The 24,498-nt window shown below is 39.2% G+C and overlaps 1 protein-coding gene across 1 annotated transcript; it reads left to right on the top strand.

Moving 5' to 3' along the window:
- Positions 1–540: 540 nt before the first annotated feature.
- Positions 541–23,615, top strand: DR1 (down-regulator of transcription 1). The gene is made up of 3 exons (XM_008154735.3): positions 541–1,462; positions 11,642–11,805; positions 21,506–23,615. The coding sequence occupies exons 1-3, from the start codon at positions 1,243–1,245 to the stop codon at positions 21,650–21,652; spliced, it is 531 nt and encodes a 176-aa protein (XP_008152957.1). The 5' UTR covers positions 541–1,242; the 3' UTR covers positions 21,653–23,615.
- The last annotated feature ends 883 nt before the right edge of the window (positions 23,616–24,498 follow it).

Raw genomic sequence — 24,498 nt, forward strand, 5'->3', positions numbered from 1 at the left:
GAGGGCAAGTCACTGCTCTGCAAGTTTTGTTTCCCATAAAACGAAACTGTGTGGAGGACCACAGGAAGCTTTGATCCCAATCACGACTACTAGGTACCATCAAAAGCTTTCCCCACGGACCGTGCAGACAGGAGACACACTCTAGAGTCCAGGCCTTGTTCCCGTTCAATCCCAATTCGGGCTCTTTGAGGAACAGCAAAGAGAGTCCTTTTAACGAAAGCCAGCGCCCCTTTGTCCCGGAACGTGGCTAGGAGAAGGTTTGAGGCGTCAGCTGGTTGACCCCTACCGCCCGCCAGGCGCTGTCCCGCGCGGCAGCCGCCAACAGGCGCGTGCTCGGGGCGCCGGGACCGCGAGGCGCGCGCCCGCCCGGCCACGGCCCCGGGAAGGCGCGGGACCAGAGCGCGTGCCGGGACCGCGGCGGGAGGAAGTGGAGGCCGCGCGGATGGGCGGGAAGGCGCGGGTGGGGGAAGGGCGCCGTCACTTCCGGAACTTGATCGGGAAGGGAGGGGTCCTGGAGGAGAGGCTTCCGGTAGCGCAAAGGGTGTCGGGAGAGGCTTCCCGTAAACCTTCTCTGGCTTCTTGAGGGACCAACGTTGCCGCGGTTTCGGCTTCCACGATCTGCGTTCGGTCTAAACGGCCGCGGCGGCCCCCCAGTGCCGTTTCCCTTGTGCCTGACTCCATCCCTAGTCGCTTCCAGGCGCCCGCCCGGGTTCTGGCAGCGGCCGCGGCCGACATGTTGTGAGGCGGCGGCGTGGTGTCCGAAGGATGGTTTGGCCGAGGCAGCGGCAACGGCTGCTGGCGGCGGCGGCCGCGGCGGCTCCGGCTCGTTAGAGCCCAGCCCGCTGTGTGTCCGCCCGGCACCGCAGCGAAGCCTGTGTCCCCGGACCTTCCTGTGCTCCGGCGCCGCTGGGGACCGGTTGGGCGACAGCGCCCTCCTCTCTGGGGATACACGGAGGTGGTTCCTGGTGCTCAAATCCCCAACCACCTCACGTTCCCGTCCCGACCGGGGCAGTGCTGTGCCCAGAACCCTCAGCTCCCCGATTTTCCTCCCAACCTCGCCCTGAGTCTCACACGGGGTGTACCTCGTCCTCCGGTGCCAGCCCTCCCCCCTCATTTTCTGCACCCTCTTCTCCCAGCGCCCCTGGATCACTCCGAGGGCGGCCTTTTGAAAAACCTTTGTGGAGTAGTGGACCAGAACTGGGGACTTTTTTCAAGTCGAGGCGCGAGAGATAGGAAGAGACGATGGCTTCCTCCTCTGGCAACGATGATGATCTGACTATCCCCAGGGCTGCTATCAATAAGATGATCAAAGAGACGCTCCCCAATGTCCGGGTGGCCAACGATGCCCGGGAGCTGGTGGTGAACTGCTGCACTGAATTCATTCACCTTATCTCTTCCGAAGCCAATGAGATTTGCAACAAATCGGAAAAGAAGACCATCTCTCCAGAGCATGTCATTCAAGGTAAGTGTCACGGGTGGGATTGTGTTTAAATGACAGTCGCGTGACCCGTTCACGTCAAAGCCCTCATTCCTCTTCCCCTGCTCGGGGCTGGAAAATGAAAAGGCCACGCGGGCATGGAGGGAGCCGGAGCCTAAGAAAATCCCTAGGTGGTACTTTTCATCCAGCGAGCACAAGTAAGGATTGCAAGCTTTGGGGTCAGCTAACATACCCAAAGGTAAAGGATTAGTCTCAGTGTACGTGCAGCCAGGTAAGCCGAAGCAAGGACAGGAATGTTGCCTGCCTAAAGTGGAACCTAGACATGACAACTGAGAAATTGCCGGCCTAAAGTGAAACGTAGCTCGCTTGGAAAATTAAAATTCAGACAGGAACCTCAAGTATGAGTGGGGACAGCACCCCTTTCCCACTGATCTCTTGACCAGTGTAGAGGAAAAGTTGAATTTTCTAACCGCATGAGTAAAAAAAATCTTCACACGAATGTGTTCAACGTTGTGAAGTTTATTGGTGGTGAATAAAAGAGTGTATTTCCTGCTTTAAAAGTTGTTTGATGGTCCTACCATTAATCAAGAAGTTACCAAAGAAATCCAGTTCTATTCTGTAAGAAAAGGGTGAATATTCTTTTTTTCCCTCCTCTCTTTTCTTTCTTTCTCTCTTACTTTTCTTTAATTTTCCTCCTTCTATATAGCTTCCTTTGTTCTATGGAGATACATTTTTAAAGCTTGTATTAGTAGACTCTAAGAGATGTTTTTTTCATGGAACATTTCCCTATTTTTTCCTGCTGCCATTACTGTTTAATTGTATACACTTAAACTTTTATTGGACATTTCTGAAAGTTTCAACAGTTTCTTCTCTCTTAAATTGAAAAGTAATAGGGATTTGAGAGATCATCTTCTGATTATTTGTTTCAGGCATGGAGAGACATATTTACTGGTCATAATGTCTTGGGAAGTACTTACACATACTCTTATGCAAAAGTTGTGTTCAATTTGAGGTGATAGCTTGCCCCTTATAATAATCAAATTAAAATCCTGTCAGTTTCTTGATTGCTTTTGAAGTCAGAAAAAAAGTATTAAGTTTAATGGTTAATTTTAATCATTTCGGTAGGCAAGTGGCTGCCTGCAATTTTATTGTTATAATTTCACTTTTTAAAGGGTGACTTTCCTCTTATTCTGAAGTAGAGAACACATCTGCTCATATTCCCCATATCCAATATTTTACTGTCAGTATTGACAAGAGGATTAAATGATTCATTTTTGGTCCTTACTGATGTGTGAGAGGTAGATTTAAAATATACTCTGCCATTTCCACTTTAGTATATAAGGAGAAAATAGATCCCTAGGAAAAAGCATATTCCATTTTTAAGCAACTATTTTTTTCTATTTGTTTGGTGTGCTGGATACCCTGGCAAGTAAAAGGAAAGTCAAATTGTCTATTTTTCCTGTTGTGTTTTTATTTTTATATTGTATGTGCAGTTGTTGTCAAAAGTCCTTCACAAGATTATCCAACACATAAAAAAGAAAAATGATCTTTTATCAACATTGCCTTTCTAATGAAAATTGCAAAAAAATTTTAACCCTTTGCACTCGCTTGCTTTTTTCTCGATTCCTTTATTCTACTCGGGATTTAATTTTTTAAATACCCCAGATTTTACAAAGCGCAGCAGTAGAATAAAAAACTGGAGTTTCTTTTCATACAAACTTATTTATTTGGATTTTTTATATTTCAAATTATTGATATATTCAATAACCGTCACACTCGACATCCGAGTGCAAAAGGTTTTAAAGGATCTCCCTAAACATTTGTTTACACCACAGAAGTGGGGATCATTCCAAAAATCTAATAACACATTACAACCTCTTCTTGGGTAGAGTTTATTCTTTTCTAGGATATATTTAGATTTCTGATTGACATGATGGAATAGAAGTGCAGCTGTAGCAAGCAGTATGTTAAATGCCTCAACTTTGGAATATGATAAATTCAGTTTACCATATAAGTCAGAAAGTTCCAATGAAAACATTTTCCTTTGTGTACTGAATATGATGTATTAATTTTTTAAAAATCATGTATGGACCTGTTATAGTCTTATAAATTTACCTATTTTTTCTTGTAACATTGACATTGTTTAGTGGATAAGGACCTACCATTTTTGCCCAAATTTCTCCCCAGCTAGATGTTTAGATTTTATAAATTATAATCTCATATTAGTTTCAGATTTCTTAATCATTTTAAATATATATTTTTTGCTTAAGTGGTTACATTTTTTTAAAAGAAACGTTTAATGTGTATATATTTTAGGTGTTTTAAGTGCGTTTTTACAGACTAACTGGAAAGCTAGGTAAGTCACAGTAGACACATTTTTTACACTTTCTGTCAGCACTGATTATTTAGGAATGTAAGATATATCTAAGTGGAATAATAATGTACATTTTAAAGTAGCATAATTGTTTTAAGTTTGGAATTTAAATAATAAGTTTAATGAACTAGACTGCTTCAGGACATCTCACTTGTTCACTTGCTACTTTGCTTGAGTCAGTTCTGTAAGATTCAAGTAAAAGTTGAAGTAATTTTACTGCCAGTAAATATGTGAAATACTATAACTTAAAATACTATAACTATAAAGTTATATTAAAATATTTTCCTAAATGTCTTGCTTATTTTGAGTTTAAGAAAGTAGACTTGGTATTGAAGATCACAGATACACAAATAGAGGGAATTCTAAGGTGCTCCTCATATTCCATTGCTGGTTTCAATGAACATTCTTCAGTGAGTTCTAACATGTTCTGTTACATTATGGAAAGAATTGACATTGAGAGTCAAGAGCTGCAAGTTCTACACTGGAAAGTTTTTCACCTTAGGCAAATTTGTTAAGTGTTTCCCCATTTATGTATAAATAATACTTAATAGTTTCAGGTATAACTTGCAGTTATTGAGAATCAGTTAAGGTTGAGAATCTTATGAAATATGCTACAATAAATAATAATTTTAAAAATTCATGTAGTATTTTTGATCTTCTATATATATAAAAGGCTAATATGCAAAGTGTCCCCTTGGGAGTTTGACTAGGAGACTGGGAGTTTGATTGCTTGCTATGATGTGTGCTGACCACCACGGGGTTGGCGTGGAACGAAGGAAGGCCCCAGCCGGCAGCCAGAAGGCCCTGATCGGCCCTGATCGCTGGCCAGGCCGGGGACCCTACCTGTGTGCAAATTTTGTGCACCAGGCCTATAGTTAAAATATAAAGCTGAAAGTCTGTTATGTTTAACCATACATCGTATCTTTTGTAAAGCCAGAATGTAAGAATATTTTAAGTGATACTATTTTCTTTCTGCATTTTCAATCTCTTGCTACATCTTTTTCACATTTATGAGAATAGTAACTGAAAGTAGTAAAAGTTTGAGTATTTGCTTCTTCAGCAATTTGAGTTGCTGTAAGCTATCTATGTTGGGTGTCTTTTTAAAAATTCTAGTCCCTCTCATACTGGTACTTTTCTGTGGGTTTTTATTGTTGTTGTTGTTGTTTATTTGTTTTTAATCCTCACCTGAGGATATTTTTTCCATTGATTTTCAGAGTGGAAGGGAGGGAGGAGGGGGATGGGGAGAAGAGAGAGAAAAATATTGATGTGAGAGAGACACATCAATTGGTTGCCTCCTGCACACGCCCCAGCAAGGCTGGGGGTCAAACCGGAACCTGGAGTTGAGGTACATCCCCTTGACTGGGAATGGAACCCACAACCCTTCCATCTACATGCCAATGCTCTAACCACTGAGCAAACCAGCCAGGGTTCATACTGGTACTTTTGTAAAATACAGTAAAAATGGATCGCTAGAAAAATAAGAAAAGGTATAAATAAAAAATTTATTTTTTTGTTGTTAGAGTCAATAGACATAAAATTACTCTGTCAAATTGCTATAAAGGTTCTTTTTTCCCTTTTGTTGAGATATAATTGACTATAACATTGTATAGTTTAAGTTGTACAATATAATGATTTGATATATGTATATATTGTGAAATGATTACCACAATTAGGTTGGTTAACACATCTATCACCACATAAAGTTACAGTTTTGTTATGAAGTTTCTTAAATGCTTACTTTGATTTTCCATACTTAACTCACACAGACCATTACAAGCAATTCTGGCATAAACGGACCACCCTTTGAGTAGCTTTGCTCTAAAGTCTAAACCACAGTCTATTTTGGAAAGTGGATGTGAAGTAGTTTTGAAATCAGGGGATCTGAGCAATTGCAGAGAAGTTGTAATAATAATGAAAATGAGAATGATACTGTATTACCTAAATAATCGTCCATGCAGATATTTTTTTCCTAAGAGACAACATGTAATTTGCGTTGCACAGTATATAATCAGTACTTTTTCAAGTTAGGATTTTATTATTTTTCTTAAAATTGATACTAGTATATGTTTTGTTTTTCTTCTGCCACCCAGCAATTACTTTTGAATACTACTATGTACTTGGCACTGTGCTAGATACTGCAAAGGATATAAAGGTGAATGATACTTAATTCCTGCTCTGCTATCATTCTCATTGTCCCAGATTTCCGTGAGTTATGATACCATAGAGGACATAGTTCTTAAGGGTCTTCAGAAACCTTGTCTGGCTTATGAGCCAAAATGTTGATTTGGCTACATCCTTTTAATGTATTTTAAGTGAATTACATTACACAGACACTCCTCCCCCCAACATACAAAATAAAATACAAAAATCAGAGAATGTTGTTATATTTTTAAATGAAAAACATGCAATATGTTGTGAAGTATAAATAATTCAAACAAATTTTTGTTAAAATTAAACTTTTCAGGATTGAAATAAGCTGTATATATTATTGGTAGTGGAAGTTTTTACTTTTTTTCCTAAGTGGGTATCTTGTTAACATATGTCTTTCAAATTGAAAAGTGTGCTAAGTGATTTTTTCCCCCTAATATACCAAGTACTTTTCTGGGCATAGTTTTAAGATATATGACAGAGGGTAGTAGCCAGACCTCTGAGGAACAAATGATGTGTGTGTTTTACCCACACATTTTTTAAAGATTATTATTATTTTTTGGATTTTACTCTGAGATCCTTAGAGCCAGGACCATTAACATTCCATAAAGTCCCTTTGTACATATTAGAAAATGATATACCTACCTTAAAAACCTTTATCACCATCTGCCAGAAAAGGCACAGATTTTAACATATAAATTATAACACTATTTTATAAACATACAAATCTATGCTGTTTATACCTAACTAGAGGCCCGGTGCACAAAATTCGTGCACGGGGGTGTGTGTCCCTCAGCCCAGCCTGCACTCTCTCCAATCTGGGACCCCTCGAGGGATGTCCGACTGCCCTCTCACAATCCAGGACTGCTGGCTCCCAACTGCTCGCCTGCCTGCCTGCCTGATTGCCCCTAACCGCTTCTGCCTACCAACCTGATCACCCCCTAACCACTCCCCTGCCAGCCTAATTGATGCCTAACTGCTCCCCTGCCAGCCTGATTGCCCTCCCCTGCAGGCCTGGTCACCCCTAATTGCCCTCCCCTGCAGGCCTGGTTTCCCCCAACTGCTCTCCCCTGCAGGCCTGGGTCCCCCCCAACTGCTCTTCCCTACAGGCCCGGTCACCCCCAACTTCCCTCCTCTGCTGGCCTGGTTACCCCTAACTGCCCTCCCCTGCCAGCTTGATCGCCCCCAACTGCCCTCCCTTGCAGGCCTGGTCCCTCCCAACTGCCCTCCCCTGCTGGCCATCTTGTTGCGGCCATCTTGTGTCCACATGGGCGCATCCATCTTTGACACATGGGGGCAGCCATCTTGTGTGTTGGAGTGATGGCCAATTTGCATATTACTCTTTTATTAAATAGGATAGAGGCCTGGTGCATGGGTGGGGGCCAGCTGGTTTGCCCTGAAGGGTGTTCTGGATCAGGGTGGGGTTCCCTTGGGGCGTGGGGCGGCCTGGGCGAGGGGCCTGTGGTGGTTTGCAGGCTGGCTACGCCCCCCAGCGACCCAAGGGAAGGCCCTGGGGTCTGGGATTTATTTATCTTCTATAATTGAAACTTTGTAGCCTTGAGTGGAGGCCTGGGCCGGCCAGGAAGTTTGGCTTCCTCCATCGCTGGGGAAACCCAAGCCTCCTGCTCACTCTGTGGCCGCAGCCATTTTTGTTGGGATTTATTTATCTTCTATAATTGAAACTTTGTAGCCTTGAGCGGAGGCCTGGGCCGGCCAGGGTGTGTAGGAAGCTTGGCTTCCTTCATTGCCAGGGAAACCCAAGCCTCCTGCTCGCTCCTTGGCCGCAGCCATCTTGGTTGGGTCAATTTGCATACTCGCTCCTGATTGGCTTGTGGGTGTGGTAGAGGTACGGTCAATTTGCATATTGCTCTTTTATTAGATAGGATGGTTTTCCTTAGATATGGTACTGTTGTACATTGAACAGCCTGCTTATAACCATAAATCGTAACCTTCTTAAGAGCCATTCCCCTAATTCCTTTAAGATTCTACTTTGTGTAAAATGGGAATGATTACTGTTACATTATAAGAAATGATGTAAAGTATCTCCCTGTTTACAAGATACTGTATCCAGTTATTAATGTTAGCCTAAATATATTTAAATTTTTGATCAAAGTAAATTCAGTTTTTAAATTTGTGGCTGCTCCTGTTAAACTGTTTTTTTTTTTTTTATAATATATATATATATATATATTTATATATATATATTTTATTGATTTTTTACAGAGAGGAAGAGAGAGGAATAGAGAGTTAGAAACATTGATGAGAGAGAAACATCGATCAGCTGCCTCTTGCACACCCCCTACTGGGGATGTGCCCGCAACCAAGGTACATGTCCTTGACCGGAATCGAACCTGGGACCCTTGAGTCCGAAGGCCGACGCTCTATCCACTGAGCCAAACCGGTTTCGGCTGTTAAACTGTTTTATTGTGAATACAATATTTGTATATAGCAGCTCATTGAATAATAAATATTAAATATTAAACTAGGACTTACTTGCAAATTTTTTTTTAAAGCAGTGTCCTCAACCTTAGATGTTTTTAAAGGTGAGTTGTTTTTGTTAATTTTTAACCCAAACCCTCCGTGGTTAAAGGTAGTTTGGAATGAATTTTTTAAATGTCTAGTCTGGTCATTTATGACGTTTCAAAGAGGTATCTCTCCATTGTGTTGATTTGTTAATTTTGTAAATTTAATATTTTATATTATAAATATACTTGTTCAACTTGAACATAGGTGTGATAATGCATAACTGTATATTTAGGGCTTATATCCTTATTAGGGGACTCTTTTAAATGTAAGAGGAAAAATAAAGAATAATGATACATAGTCCAAGTCAGTTAAACTACTCTTAGGTACTAGACAGTGTGTTAAATCCTTTAGATTAATTACTTGGTTGATTCCTACAATCCTAGAACTAATGCAGATATAATAGTGAATATTTTATTTTGCTTTTTCGATGGGTCAATCTCTGTTCTAAGCTCTTTATATCTATTTATTTATTCTTCATAGCAATTTAATCTGATGAGATGTAGATACTGTTATTCTTATTTTAAGGGCAAAGGTAAAGGAAGTTATGTAGGGTCATACAGCTACTATGAGATAGAGCTGGGGGTCAGGCCCTGGCAGATTTAGGGCCTGCATGCTTAACCACTATACTGCTTCTGGTTGTAGGAAGATATGGAATAAATACCATTCTCATTTTAGAGATGGAAAACTGAAGCTTAGAGATATTAAGTAACGTATCCAAGATTATACAATACAAATGCAGTGATAACTAAGTTTTAAATTCTATGTCTATCTGATTTCAAAAGGAGAAGAATACTCTGTCTAGGAGGATCAGGCAAGCTTAATTTGAAAATGGAGTTTGATCTAGGCCTTGAGTGCATTACCATCAACATAAATGTGGGAAACTTGTGCCAGCTGGGAAACACCGAGCAGTCAGATTTAGTAGAAGTATGCAGGGATTTAGTAATGGCGAAGTAAAGCTGGAAAGGTTGGTGGAGCTAGATCCTGGAGGACTTTGATATAGGGCTAAGGTGGTAAGATGTTCTTTAGAATGTGGCAGGATATCATAAACCATTCACTTGGTTTCTTTTGATTTTGTCTCCAGCCAATATTATTGAAAATACACTGCCATTGCTTGTGCCTTTATTTATTTATTTATTTATTTTTTATTATTATTATTTTGCTTGTGCCTTTAAAGAAGAAAAAAGGCTCTTGCCAGTGAGGCTCAGTTGGTTGGGCGTGGTCCTGTGCTCTGTAAGGTTGTTGGTTCAATTCCCGGTAGGGGGCATGCAGGAGGCAGCCGATCAGGTTCTGTTCTTACATTGATGTTTCTCTCTCCTTCGCCCTCTCCCTTCCTCCCTCTCTAAAAGTCAATAAAAAGTATTTTTTTAAAAAAAGAAAAAAGATACAAATGTTGGCATCTAGTTTTGACACTTAAAAAATAATCTATTAGTTCAAGTGAAAAATGCAGGCTGCCTAATCTTCACTTAGTTTTTCACTATACCCCAAGCTTCCTGAGGCCAAGAATTATACAGCAGTTAATTTGATATACACAACTCAGAATAATGTGTTACTGAAGTTTTGGGGATGGCAAGGTAGGGTCGGAAACTTGCCTTAGTTAAAATTCAAGTAATACTACTCTACTTTATGGCATCAGGGTATTTTTATTTATTTATTTAAATATGTTTTTATTGTTTTCAGAGAGGAAGGGAGAGGTAGAGAGAGATAGAAACATCAATGAGAGAGAATCATCAATGGGCTGCCTCCTGCACGCTCCCTACTGGAGATCAAGCCTGCAACCCAGGCACATGCCCTTGACCAGAATCTAACCTGGGACCCTTCAGTCCACAGGCCAACACTATCCACTGAGCCAAACAAGCTAGGGCCATCAGATTATTTTTAAAGAAGAATTATGAAATTAATTTAATTGAAGAACTTAAAGTTGAAATCATTTAAAATACCTTTAAAAAAACCAGAGTTGACATGGTAATGTGGATTTGTAAAGGTATATTTGATATTCTTCCTGAAGAGCAAATCTCTGAAGGTAGAATTTAGAGCATATTTATTGAGGGCAACCTTGTTCATCATAATTGTTAAAAGACTACAGGAACTGATGAACTAAATTAAGTTTATTTACTGTGTTTTTCACTACTTCTATTTCATCATTGGCTCAGAAAACAAAATATGTCTTTAGGGCTTTGATCAACATGTAGCACTATACAATATAATTCTAAACACTATGAGCCAAAAGGAAATTTTATGCCTTGTCTTTCTGGGTTACAGAAAGCATTTAGAGAGTGTATTTTCTTGTAAAGAATTTCTTTCAAAATGTGAAAAAAAAGAAGCCCCATTCTCTTCTCTACCCCCTCCCCCCCCCCCGCCCCCCATGTAAGAGAAGGTTAAGGGACTGCCTGGCTAAAGGAACCAGACAGCCTCGATAGGCTTTGAAAAAAGAGTTTTTTGTTAAATGCTTCTTTTATCCTTATACTTGTCCTTTATCCCAGTTTTTCTGCCACACCACATGAAATGTTTTAAGAGTGCTTCCTGTTAAATTTTATTTTCAAGGGAAACTCATTGGCTCAATATAAATGCTGAATTTCATAAGTTATTTTCACCAGTATTTCTTAAACTTCAGTTTGAGTGTCTTTGCTTAAAATAGTTCCTGTTGGTATATTGGACAAAAGAACTTATCTACTCTTTTATTCTATCCTACTGAAATTTAGAACATATGTTATCAAAGCCTACTCTTTCTGAGCCAAATGGCACAAAAAATATTATTAACAAATATATTTCAAATATTTGCTTTTTTGGTCTTCTTTGAGAAAGTGACTGACTTAATGATGTTTGATTTACTATGAGTGGCATAGGAAAAATGTTTTGTTACTAAAACCACATGTTCTTACATTGGACTTTTTTTTTTCTTACAGGAAATGCTTTGGTTTTTAGTCAGCAAGAAAGGGAAAAGGGAAGGCCTGTTCTTAAGTTTTAGCTAATTTGCAATCTAATATTAAGAAATTTGACAAAATACTTTGTCATAGTCATCTAGATAATTGCTGTGCAACTGAAAGATAGGTAAAATTATTAGAAAACAACCACCTCCTCCTCAAAAACAAAAACTTAAAGTTTATATGTAGAAGAAAAGCTTATACTATCATTCTTTCATATTTTTATTTCCCTAGCCCTAGAAAGTTTGGGCTTTGGCTCTTATATCAGTGAAGTAAAAGAAGTTTTACAAGAATGCAAGACTGTAGCATTAAAAAGAAGAAAGGCCAGTTCTCGTTTGGAAAACCTTGGCATTCCTGAAGAAGAGTTATTGAGACAGCAACAGGAATTGTTTGCAAAAGTAAGTAATTCATTTTAAATTATTGTCATCTGAATCCTATGCTGTTTGCTAATAGAAATCAGACTGGTTTCTGAAATAATTTCCAAAATCAACTTACCTCGCAGGATTTTCTTTCTGTGGCTGATTACTTAATCATGGAGTCTGATATTTAATAGAGATGGCCAGTTTGAGTCTATTTGGCCAGTTATTTACTTCATGTAAAAGTAAATATTTGCAGCAACCTGTTTTCTAAAGAGAACAACTCTAAATAACTACTGAGATTTTACTCTGATTTTTTTTCCAGACAGAATGACTATACAAAGCATGAAAAGTAGACCTAAACATTTTTAAGATTTAAAATGATGGGCTGAAAATAAAAAAAGAAAAATAAATAAATAAAATAATGGGCTGATGAGAAAATACTCTTTTTAAAATTTATGATGAGTGGCATATAAAGAAAATGTGATTAATATCTACTTTGCACTTAAATTAGATCTTTAATATACATTTAAAACATTCTAATCTTAAAAAAATTTTGAAGTATGCCAGTGGAGCAGAAAAAGGAAGAAGACTTCTCTTGCTTGGTACAGGTCTAATACCTAGACTGTGAAGGATTAGCAACCAAATACTAATATTTTTTTAAAAGAAGGGGAGAAGGTTAGGCCGTTTTTTCCCCTACTAAGATCTGGCCTCTCATTTGAAATTGTAAGGCAGTTTTGGGTTGAATAGATTTCCTACCAGTTATTGTAGTTACCATTGGAATTGGGAAGTATCATTTTAGGTAAGCTATTCCAGATTAGTACCATAGCTGATCTCTTTGCAATCATAACAACCAACTTGGTTTATACCAAAAACATTTGAATTTTAAGCGTTATTAGGCACTAGACACCAGTCAACATTTGAACCAGTGGTTCCCAACCTTTTTTTTGGCCATGCCCCATCTAAGCATCTCTAAAATCCTGATGCCCCTCCCGCCCGAGACATATAATTCTTATTATTCAAAAAGTGAACTCCTATTCACGTGGAGGAAGCCTAAAGGCCATTAACTTGGTCTAAATAAGCTTCCAAAGAAGCTTGCACAAAAGTAAAAGAATGAAAGGACAGTAGACGTACTGAGGAAGAAATCACTAAGAAATTATTTTTTTAAAAAAATCCTATCTAATAAAGAGGGAATATGCTAATTGACTGTCAAAATATGCTAATTTACCCTCACAAAGATGGCAACATCCACAGCCAATAAAGAGGGAATATGCTAATTGACTGCCCCGCCTCATCCAGCCTCAGTCCCTCAGTCCCCCAGTCCCCTCAGCCCCACAGGGGAAGGCAGTTGGCGGTGATCGGGCCAGCAGGGAAGGGCAGTTGGAGGCGATCAGGCCAGCAGGGGAGGGCAGTTGAGGACGATCATGCCGGCAGGGGAGTGGTTAGGTGTCAATCAGCCTGGCAGGCAGAGTGGTTAGGGGCAATATAAGGCAGGCAGGCAGGCGATTGGTTAAGAGCTGCAGTCCCGGATTGTGAGAGGGAAGTCTGACTGCTGGCAGTTGGACATCCCCTGAGGGGTCCCAGATTGGAGAGGGTGCAGGCTGAGCTGAGGGACACTTCCCCCACGTGCACAAATTTCGTGCAGCGGGCCTCTAATATCTAATCTAATAATAGACAAATATGCAAATTGACCATACCTCCGACACACCCAGAAGTCACGCCCACAAGCCACGCCCACCATCCAATCAGAGCGAGTATGCAAATTAACCCAAACCAAGATGGCTACAGCCACAGAGAGCAAGGTTCCCTAGGTAACAGAGGAAGCCAAGCTTTCTGCCAGCCGTTGCAGGCCTAAGCCTCCACTCAAGCTACAAAGTTTCAATTATAGAAGGTAAACAAATTCAAACAAATGGCGGCAGAATGGAGCTTGAGAGAGCAGGCCAGGGTTGCCGCCAGCAACAGGGGTAGCAAAGCTTTCCGCACACCCTGGCCGGGCCCACCCGCTTAAGGCAACAAAGTTTCAATTATAACCCCAACACAAATGGATTCGGGCCTCGGAGGGAGCCCCAGGCTTGGCACTGCTCCAGGCTACAAAGTTTCAGTTGTAGAAGGAAAATAAATTCCAGATACCAGGGTCTCTGCTTGCATCCCAGGGGGCGTGGCCGGCCTGCAAACCACCACAGGCCCCTCGCTCAGGCCGCCCCACGCCCCAAGGGAACCCCACCCTGATCAGGGACACCCTTCAGGGCAAACCAGCTGGCCCCCACCCCTGTACCAGGCCTCTATCCTATCTAATAAAAGAGTACTATGCAGATTGATCATCACTGCAACACACAATATAGCTGCCTCCATGTGGTCAAAGATCCTGCCCCCATGTGGACACAAGGTGGCCACCACAAGATGGCCAGCAGGAGAGGGCAGTTGGGAGGCACCCGGCCTGCAAGGGAGGGCAGTTGAGAAGGACCAGGCCTGCAAGGGAGGGTAGTTGAGAGGGACCAGGCCTGCAAGGGAGGGCAGTTGAGAAGGACCAGGCCTGCAAGGGAGGGCAGTTGGAGGTGATCAACCCTGCAGGAGAGGGCAGTTAGGGGTGACCAGGCCAGCAGAGGAGGGAAGTTGGGGGCAAACAGGCTGGCATGGGAGTGATTAGGGGGTGATCAGGCTGGCAGGCAGAAGCGGTTAGGGGCAATCAGAAAGGCAGGCAGGCAAGCAGTTGGGAGCCAGCAGTCCTGGATTATGAGAGGGATGTCCGACTGCCCGTTTAGGCCCGATCCCTGGGATCGGGCCTAAACGGGCAGTCGGACATCCTTTGAGGGGTCCGAGATTGGAGAGGGTACAGGCTGGACTGAGGGACAACCCCCCTCCGTGCACGAATTTCGTGCACCGGGCCTCTAGTATAGATACATATATATATATATATAAATAGCAAATAAAGTTTTAAAATACAGAGAACTGAAATGCATAAATATGTCACAATATATATTTATACACTATACTAGAGGCCCGATGCACAAAATTCTTGCACAGGCGGGGGGGTGTCCCTCAGCCTGGCCTGCACCCTCTCCAATCTGGGATCCCTCTCATAATCTGGGACCACTGGCTCCTAACCTCTTGCTTGCCTGCCTGTGCCCCTTACCACTTTTGCCTGCCAGCCTGATCTCCCCTAACCGCTCCCCTGCCAACCCGATCGCCCACAACTGCCCTCCCCTGCCGGCCTGATCACCCATACCTGCCCTCCCCTGCCGCGACCTGCCTCCGCCGGGACCTGCCTCCTTCGTGCCACACGGAGCCTCAAAACCCCCAGACCTCACCGCACAGAGCAGCCACTGGGCCCCGCTTCTGCTGTGCACGTGGCCATCTTGTAGCGGCTATCTTGTGACGTCACACACAAGGGCACCTAGGCTTTTATTAAAATAGATTAGTATAGATATGAGGCCCCTAGAACCATAAGAAATTCACTGTTAATAACTCATTCTCCAGTTGACCCCTCTTAAATATCAATTCCCCCCCTGTGGGGTGTGTGCCCCATGTTGGGAACCACTGATTTAAACTAATAAGAGAATAAAAGCTTACTACATATTTATTGAGTTCTAACCATGTGTTAATCATATTGCCATGTAATTTAACTGTATTACTTTATTTAATCCTCAGAACAACCTATAGTACTTAAAGATTTTACCATGGTTTCTTACATACCATTATATTGGTAAAATCTGTAAGTACTAAAGAGGACAAGCCTTTGAGGCAGGCGTGAACACAAACAGTATTGTAATCCATATGAATGTAAGGTAACAAAGAAGGAGTAATGATTAAAAAAACCATTAGCCAGAGACAGGTGGCTCAGTTGGTTGGATCATCATCCTGTGCACTAAAAGGTGGCAGGTTCGATTCCCAGTCAGGGCACCTACCTAAGTTTCGGGTTTGATCCCCAGATGGGACGAGTTTGGGACCCAACCAATCAGTGTTTCTCTTTCACATTGGTATTTCTCTCTTTCTCTTTCTCTACTCTTTCCTCTTACTCTAGAACCATGGTCGGCAAACTGAGGCTCACGAGCCACATGCGGCTCTTTGGCCCCTTGAGTGTGGCTCTTCCACAAGATACCACGGCCTGGGCGAGTCTATTTTGAAGAAGTGGTGTTAGAAGAAGTTTTAAGTTTAAAAAATTTGGCTCTCGAAAGAAATTTCAATCGTTGTACTGCTGATATTTGGCTCTGTTGACTAATGAGTTTGCCGACCACTGCTCTAGAACAAGCATGTCAAGCTCAAAGGCTTAACACAGGCCATATAAACAAGGTTTAAGTTTATATGGGCCATAAAAAACAAAAACTTCAATTTTCATAGAAACATAGGTTTATTTTGATAGAGATATGCTGAATACAAAGGGCTGAAATAAATGAGTACTTGTTAACATAAAATAATAGAAAATTTTAATAAAAATTAATATTTTTTCTTGACCATTACCTTACCAGACACTGAATAACTGCCCAAATTAATAAGCGTAACGCAAATAAACATATATATTTTTTGTTCTCCGAAAGCAAAATATTTTCTGTTGCACACACCAAACAAATCAGTACAAGACTAATGACGTGGCAGTCGGCTGCTAAAATAAATATTCACTGCTAGTATTAGTGGAGAGAAATGGTGTGCCTGCGCGTAAGGTGCATAAGGGAGATGAATGCAATACAATTATTGTAATCAGCCATTAGCTAATGTTGTAGTTCGTTATTAATAATTATGTATACCAGGATATTGTAAAAGTTAAGTTACAAAATTTTTATTAAAACGTTTCTTACATAGTGTTATATTGGCTGGGCCGCAAAAATATTTGTTTTCCGATGTTGCAACCCATAGGTTGAGAACCACTGCTGTAGAGCCTAAGACCATCAGAAAACACAGATATTTACATTACGATTCATTAACAGTAGCAAAATTACAGTTATGAAGTAGCAACGAAAATAATTTTATGGTTGGGGGTCACCACAACCTGAGGAACTGTATTAAAGGGTCGCGGCATTAGAAAGGTTGAGAACCACTGAAGGGTGCCAAGTTAAATATTTGATGAAAGGAAAAACATACTCTGCTAGACACTTTACATACTTGGTAGAGTTTTTATGTATAATATAAATGTTATTATATCTATTTATACATTAAGAAACAGACTCAGAGATGGAGAAACTTGCATGAAATTATTCATTTGTTCTGCAGATATTTACTAACGACCTTACTATTTACCAGGCATAGAGCTAGGTGCTAGGCTTACACCAATTATAGAGTTTAGTTTATTAGGAAGAATTGAGTTAAATAAAACCAGTAAGTTCATACAATTAGAAAGTATTGGAATCTCAATTAAAACTCATATCTTCTGAATTTAAAACTTGTGCTCTTTCTATAATACCATGCTAATGGTTTAGCCATCCTTTAGTTTACTTAAATTTATTTTGAAAAAAAATTTTTAAATATATTTTATTGATTTTTTACAGAGAGGAAGAGAGAGGGAGAGAGAGTTAGAAACATTGATGAGAGAGAAACATTGATCAGCTGCCTCCCTGCACACCCCCCACTGGGGATGTGCCCACAACCAAGGTACATGCCCTTGACCGGAATCGAACCTGGGACCCTTGAGTCCGCAGGCCGACGCTCTATCCACTGAGCCAAACTGGTTAGGACTATTTTGAAATTTTTAAGTGGAATATGCTTTATCCTTTCCAGGCAAAAATATGAATGAAAGAAATAACTGACTGCCTGCCGTATCTGTCTTCACCTCCCTCTCCTTATCATCTGTTTTTTATTTCCCCTTCCTTATCACCTTTTTTCTTGCCCTGTTATATGGGTGAAGATTCTTTGCTCTAATGAGGAAAATTAGCGGAGAGGTAAAATTATAGCAGCTGCCTAGTACTTCTTCCTCAGAACATAAAGTACTTAAGTTCTAAATCTGAAAGGAACTGATGAGTAAATACAGCGTCTTTTTCATCACTTATATTTTACTTCATCTTTTGACTTTACTTAAAATACATAAAGCCTCATTTTAAGCTGTCTTTCACTGCTAGTAGCAGATATTTGGAAATGGGGAAACATTAAAAATCAAGAGCAGTATGTGAGAGTGAGAATCTCAAAACATAATGACAATTTCCAAAAGAAGAAATAAGTTTGGAAGTATATGCCTACTTACCTCTTTCACACTCCCATTTTAGGATGAAAATAGTTGGGATGAATTGGGTAAGAGGCAAGAAGGTAAAAGGAAATTAGAATACCATTGGAAATTTTAATTTGTGGAAATGAATACAAATAAAATTAACAATAATTTTAAAGGCATAGGAATGCTTTTATATTTAGGGAGAAAAGTATGGGAGCTGATATGAAGGCATGATACCTCATATCAGTTAAATTTTTAGTATAACCAGTACATGTCTTTACAGATATTGAATAAACTTTGAGACCATGCACCTTTGCAATAAAACCTGTGTAGAGACTTGATAATATTTGAGTTTTTTCAATTCTATGAAATTATACATGTTTGTAGTTGATTAGGCCACACAGAGCATTCTTGGAAGTTGATAAATTCACACGTTTGTTTTGCCCTACAATTTTCTTACGAACTTTTAAAATGTTTTTCGTGAAGCACTCTTAGTCTATTTTAAACTCTAAGATTCCTGTCATAAAAGTAAATATGCCTGTGTATTAGAATACCTATTTTTCATATTCACAGAAATGGGAAAAGTAGTTATTAGTATACCTGGTTTGTAATTTCCTACACTAACAACTGTATGTGAGGCTGACCACTCTCATGAGGAAGATATAAAGAGATCCCAGGTACAGAGATGTCATACTCAGTTTTGGTGATATGCGAGTTTGCCAATTACTAAGCAGTTGTCTCAGACTGAAACCTCCCTTTCTATGCTCTGTGACAGGGCTTAGTGCTCTACAAACCATAGTTCTGCTTTTCCAGCTGACTACTATTAGACTCTAATTGCCAGTAGGGAGATTGCTAGGCTGGAGGAGGAAGGCAGCACTTGGGCTTCGTTCTTTTACTTCCTATTAATTTCGAGTTTCTTTGTACAACCTAGCAGTGCTGCTTCGCTCTGGCTACATCAGTTTTTCCCTGTAGCACAAATTGAATCTAGTTTGCTGTGTTTCTAATTCTTAAATAACTAGCCTGCATACTCATCTCCTTCAAGGATGTGAATCTCAAACTTTGGAGCCCTCCTCCAATCAATGCCCCGTCTTCAGAGATCTGAACTTCACTTCCATGGGTTGCTCCTCTAAGCTCCCAAGTTTTAAAAATTCCAGCCTTTTCCCTTTCCCCCCTCATTTTAAGGTTGGTGACTGCTTTCTATAGTTGCCAACTACATGATACCTGACTGGGTATTTTCTTGCCTTTTCATTTACCTAATTACCAACTTTATACTTGGTTAATAATCCTTCATGTTACATTCTTTCTGTTTTCCTAACTAGTGTTACTTTTATCTCCTGATTAGATCCTGAATGATACTGGAGGAATAGGAAAAAACTTAGTGGAAAATAGTATTTCGGTTTGACTTGAAGGAAGAGTGGAATTTTAGTAGGTGAAAAATCAAGGAATTTCAAATAGAATGAATGTCAGCATGAGTAAAGATAGTGAAAATGTGAGGGATGATGTATGTTTTTGAAACATGTTCTAGGCTTGTTTTTTTGTTTTGTTTTTGAGTACAAGGTGTATGTTACAAAAAAGGATTAGAGGGATAGATTGGGTCATGCAGTAATTTGGAGGACCTTGAACTACAGGCTGAGAAATTTGGACTTAAATGGTAACAATTAAATGATTTTTAAAAGTATAACAATGAACTGATTAGAATTCTTCTCTAGAAATATTTGGATAATAAGTTCATGACAGATTATTAAAAAAAGTTAGAAGTGTAGAGGTTATGTTGGTCATCATTGTTTTCCCACAAAACATTCACTCAGAAAATATACACATTAACACCCTAGCCAGTTTGACTCAGTAGATGGAACATTGGCCTGCAGACCAAAGGGTCCTGCATTCGATTCCAGTCAAGGGCACATACCTTGGTTGCAGGCTCCTCCCCCACCCGGGCGAAAGGAAGGAAGGAAGGAAGGGAAGGGAAAGGGAAAGGGAAAGGGAAAGGGAAAGGGAAATGGAAAGGGAAAGGGGGAAAATATACACATTACCAATATGTATATAATCAATGAATATGAAAAAAGTCTTTATTCTAAGGTGTAGTGGAGAAAATAGATATTTGCTTGGGTAATTAGAGAACAAAGTATGGAAATGCAAAGAGAATTACGGCATATGAAATAGAGGACAAAATATGATCTAGAAGGGTCAAGAAAGACCAACTGATTTGTGTTTTAAATGATGACTAGGAATTAGCCATGTGTAAGAAGTCTATGAACCAGGCTTAAGAAACAATTATGAGAAAAGTCATAAAGGGAGAAATAGCATTTTGTTTGGTAGCATTTAATGGGAAATTATATGTTCTTTTCAATAACATTTTTCCCCCTTCTTCATGTGGTTTTTCTGCTAATGGATAAAATTAAATTGGGAAGGAGCCTTAGCTGTTGGCAACAGTGCATGTGTTGCATATACATCTTGGTTTCTAAAATCCTGTGGTTTTTATGGAGGATAGATATGTCAAATGAATAGATTTTAACTATCCCGTTGTTGTTGTTCTTAATCCTCATCCGAGGATATTTTCCTATTGATTTTTAGGGAGAGTGGAAGAGAGAGGGAAAGAGAGAAACATCAATGTGAGAGAAACTCATCAATTGGTTGCCTCCTGCATGAGCCTCAACCAGGGCCAGGGTCAGGGGGGAGCCTACAACCAGAATCAAACCTGGGACTCTTTGGTCCGCAGGCTGACTCTATTCACTGAGCCAAACCGGCTAGGGCTAACTATCTCATTTAAATTGAGTTCTTGGTAAGTGTCTTTTCACATATGGGAAGGGTGTGCGTATGTATTTTGTGTATGTAGTGTGTGTGCTTGTGTATATTAATAGAGGAAGGAGAGGGACAGAAAAAGAGATGTATATATACAAAGATGTATTTATCACTAGCTGTGATAGAAACTCAAAAGAAATATCAAGATAGCTATTGCATTCATGTATAGTACTTTTCCCCAATAGTTAGGGGCACTGTAGTAGAGAGCTTTTAAACTAAAGAAAGAAATTTGTAGATTACAAAATGTTTACATTAAAATGATGAGTTGAGCCCAGCCAGCGTGGCTCAGTGGTTGAGCATTGACCTATGAACCAGGAGGTCACGGTTCAATTCCCGGTCAGAGCACGTGCCCAGGTTGTGGGCTCGATCCCCAGTGTGGTGCGTGCAGGAGGCAGGCAATCAATGACTCCCTCTCATCATTGATGTTTCTGTCTCTCTCTCCCTCTCCATTCCTCTCTGAAATCAATAATTTTTTTTTAATATAAATTGTAAGTTGAGAGGACAGAATAATCAAGTGAAACAAAAGAAAAAGAGAAATACAGGTAAAAGAACCAAAGAGAGAATATTGTGATTTTCCTGTCTACATTTTCAGCTTCTTCAGTTGAACCAAAGCATAAATTATGTGACATAGGGGGGGGCTATCTATAAGAGAACCAATCTCAAAGAGTTCCTTTTCTCCAGATATACAACAGTTATATAGTGGTTGGGAAATATTCAAATTTGATAATGACTAAGTTTGCAATTAACTAAAGTGTGTATTCTATGGGTATTTAAAAAATTACTTGTTCTTATGTTTTTGGTGTTTAGGCTAGACAGCAACAAGCAGAACTGGCCCAGCAGGAATGGCTTCAAATGCAGCAAGCTGCCCAACAAGCGCAGCTCGCTGCTGCCTCAGCCAGTGCATCTAACCAGGCAGGATCTTCTCAGGATGAAGAAGATGATGATGATATCTGAAATTCACCAGCTGAGGTTCTGTTTCCTCTATAAAGGTTTTCCCTGCACAAGAAAACAGTGAAAGAAATGCTTATCTGTAATTTTGTATTCATCTTGATGGACTTGCCACTGGTACCCTAGGGATGTCTGCTATTGATTTTCATCTATTGTGTGCTATTCATGTGAAAACTGTCTCTTTGAACAATTGAAAATTTAAGGTTCAGTATAATATCAATTTTGAATTTTTAATGGTGTTTATGAGATTTTAGATAGCAGTGAGTCCTTTATTGATCAATAAACAGTGTTACAGAAAACTTCAACTTTATAAAAATACAGTGAAATTTATACAGAAACTCTAAATATGTATTTTCATTTCCTCTGCCCTTTTAACTAAACTAAAAATTGGGAATATTAAATTATTGGGGGAGGGGGTGCTGTGTAATACAGTAGGCATTAGACCAAATTGGTTAAAAAGAACGAGTTCATTTCTGTAGTATGTGTTTCTTTGTCTTTTAAAATGAGTATATATATATATATATATATATATATATATATATATATAGGCTACATATATATGTGTGTGTATATATATATCTATGTACATAGATATATACACGCACACACATATATATGCTCAGATAAATATACTTATTTGAAAGAATTTCAAAACAAGACATTCAAAAACTAGGAAGGGTATGTTCCATAGTAGTGTATAAATTTGGTGGGTCATGTTTTTTATTTTGTTTTTGTTTTATGTAGAGGTAAAACCTATGGTTTTATTATGGCATAATTCATCTTAAGCTACACTATTACATTTCAAAGACTGCCCAATTTTGAGGACTGTCATGATTCTTACTATTTCACTCCGTTAATTGTCAGTAGTGTTACTTGCTTAGTCCATTCATGTTTATTGGAACTTGTGAAACAATTGCTTAGGTTCTATTGGTTTAACTGAGGTTAATGAATATTCAAACCTTTGCTGGGGGAAAGGAAAGTTAATGAGCATGCTTGCTGTAAAAGAGGGGGTTTTGTAATTTAACTTATAGTTTACTTATTGTTTGTTTTTCACATTACTCTTAAATTTTTTTTACTAGATGGCCTACAATGTCCAATGCTTCCTTTTGAAATATCATCTCCATCTTAGAGTGATAGCTTTAAAAATTGATTTGTTTTGTTTTAAAAAGCATGTCATAACTAATCAGTCCTATAAGAAACATAAAAATTGGTTTCAACCTGCTCATTAAAAGGGAAGAAGCTTTAATTTGGTTCTCATAAATAAAGTATGGCAATGATTTATATAGGAATCCAGTGTGTTGAAGAAATGGCATCTTGTTTGTATTTTGGAAACAATGGAAAAGGCCACTTAAGATTGTATGAGGTAATCTAATCTAAATTCCTTTGTCAGTTGCCAAACTATTTAAATTTCTATATTCACCAAGCCCAAGGATAATTTGTGGCTGTCAAGGATTTCAATTTTAATTGGAGAGCTAAATAACGTTTACAAGTATTAGATTTCTTAATGATCATATTTTGCACTTTTAGGAAAAGTGAAATATTGTTATACATTTATTAAATACACTTCTCCATGCCACAAAAAGGTTAATTTTGTAGAATGTTTTAAGTTGAAGTTGACATTGTATCTATGACGTGCTTTGGACAACATAGAAGGGATTGTGTGTTTTTTTAAAGTTTAAGTACCAAAGGTAGTCTGGTCTAAGACACAGTAAGTTAATAAGTGTTGGCTTTTCTAATTTGTACTGTAACATCCTTATACTTGCTATTTTAAGTGTATCTGTTTCTTAAGTAAACAACTTAGATATTTTTCCACACCTTTTTTTTCTGATGCAGAGTTCAGGTTAATTAATATTTTACTGCATCTGATAATGTATTATATGTTTGAAGCCTAGTGATTTTGCATTTGGACATTCTTGTGATTTCATATGCTGTATTCTTCAAGCAATAAAATTCTGATGTGTTTTATAAATTGTTTTTATTTTTAATGATCTATACAGACTAATAACAGGAGATTTCTGTTACTAACATTTTTACTAGTTTCAAGAATCTTAGACCCAAAACACATTTTGATCATTAAGTATGTAGTACCTGACTTTCTTCTTTGTTTACCGTTATTTAAGGAAATGTGGTTTTACTGTATTTTTGTAATTTATAGTCCTAGGGTCTAGATATCAAAAGTTAAGTAAGCAATGTTTTACTTTCAGCTTTTTTTTTTAACATTTGAAAGTCACTATTTTGTCTGTTGATATTTTAAAAAATCTTTTAGAGAGAGAGAGAAACATCTTTAGTATTCTTGAGAAATAAAGTTATTCTTTAGTAAGTGTTTGCCCCACCTCCTTGAATATAAAACTTGTTGGGTTTTTTTCCAGCAGATTATCAGATTGTTAAATGTTGAAAAGGTACCAATTTTAAAACTGAACATACCATACATATAGAGGAATACACAAGTAAGGTTTTTCACAAATTAAGCATACTCTTTCCACGGAGTCATTGTTAACCCTCAGACCAAGACAACAGTGCATTATGAGCATCCGAGAACCTTCCTCTTGCTCCTATCTTTTTTAAAATATATATTTTATTGATTTTTTACAGAGAGGAAGGAAGAGGGATAGAGAGTTAGAAACATCAATGAGAGAGAAACATTGATCAGCTGCCTCCTGCACACCTCCTACTGGGGATGTGCCCTCAACCAAGGTACATGCCCTTAACTGGAATCGAACCTGGGACCCTTCAGTCTGCAGGCCGACACTCTATCCACTGAGCCAGACTAGTTAGGGCCTCTTGCTCCTGTCTTAACATTGTCTTCTTCTTCCTCCTCAGAATTAACTACTATTCAGACTAATAAAACCATA

This window comes from Eptesicus fuscus, chromosome 9 (assembly GCF_027574615.1).
Source record: "Eptesicus fuscus isolate TK198812 chromosome 9, DD_ASM_mEF_20220401, whole genome shotgun sequence".
NCBI lineage: Eukaryota > Metazoa > Chordata > Mammalia > Chiroptera > Vespertilionidae > Eptesicus > Eptesicus fuscus.

What these genes read in the sequence shown, in the direction of transcription:
- DR1 (XM_008154735.3), top strand. Translation starts at nt 1,243, where the DNA reads ATGGCTTCCTCCTCTGGCAACGATGATGATCTGACTATCCCCAGGGCT. An exon ending in TCCAGAGCATGTCATTCAAG is followed by an intron (nt 1,463 to 11,641) that starts GTAAGTGTCACG and finishes TTATTTCCCTAG; the next exon opens with CCCTAGAAAGTTTGGGCTTT. An exon ending in AACAGGAATTGTTTGCAAAA is followed by an intron (nt 11,806 to 21,505) that starts GTAAGTAATTCA and finishes TTTGGTGTTTAG; the next exon opens with GCTAGACAGCAACAAGCAGA.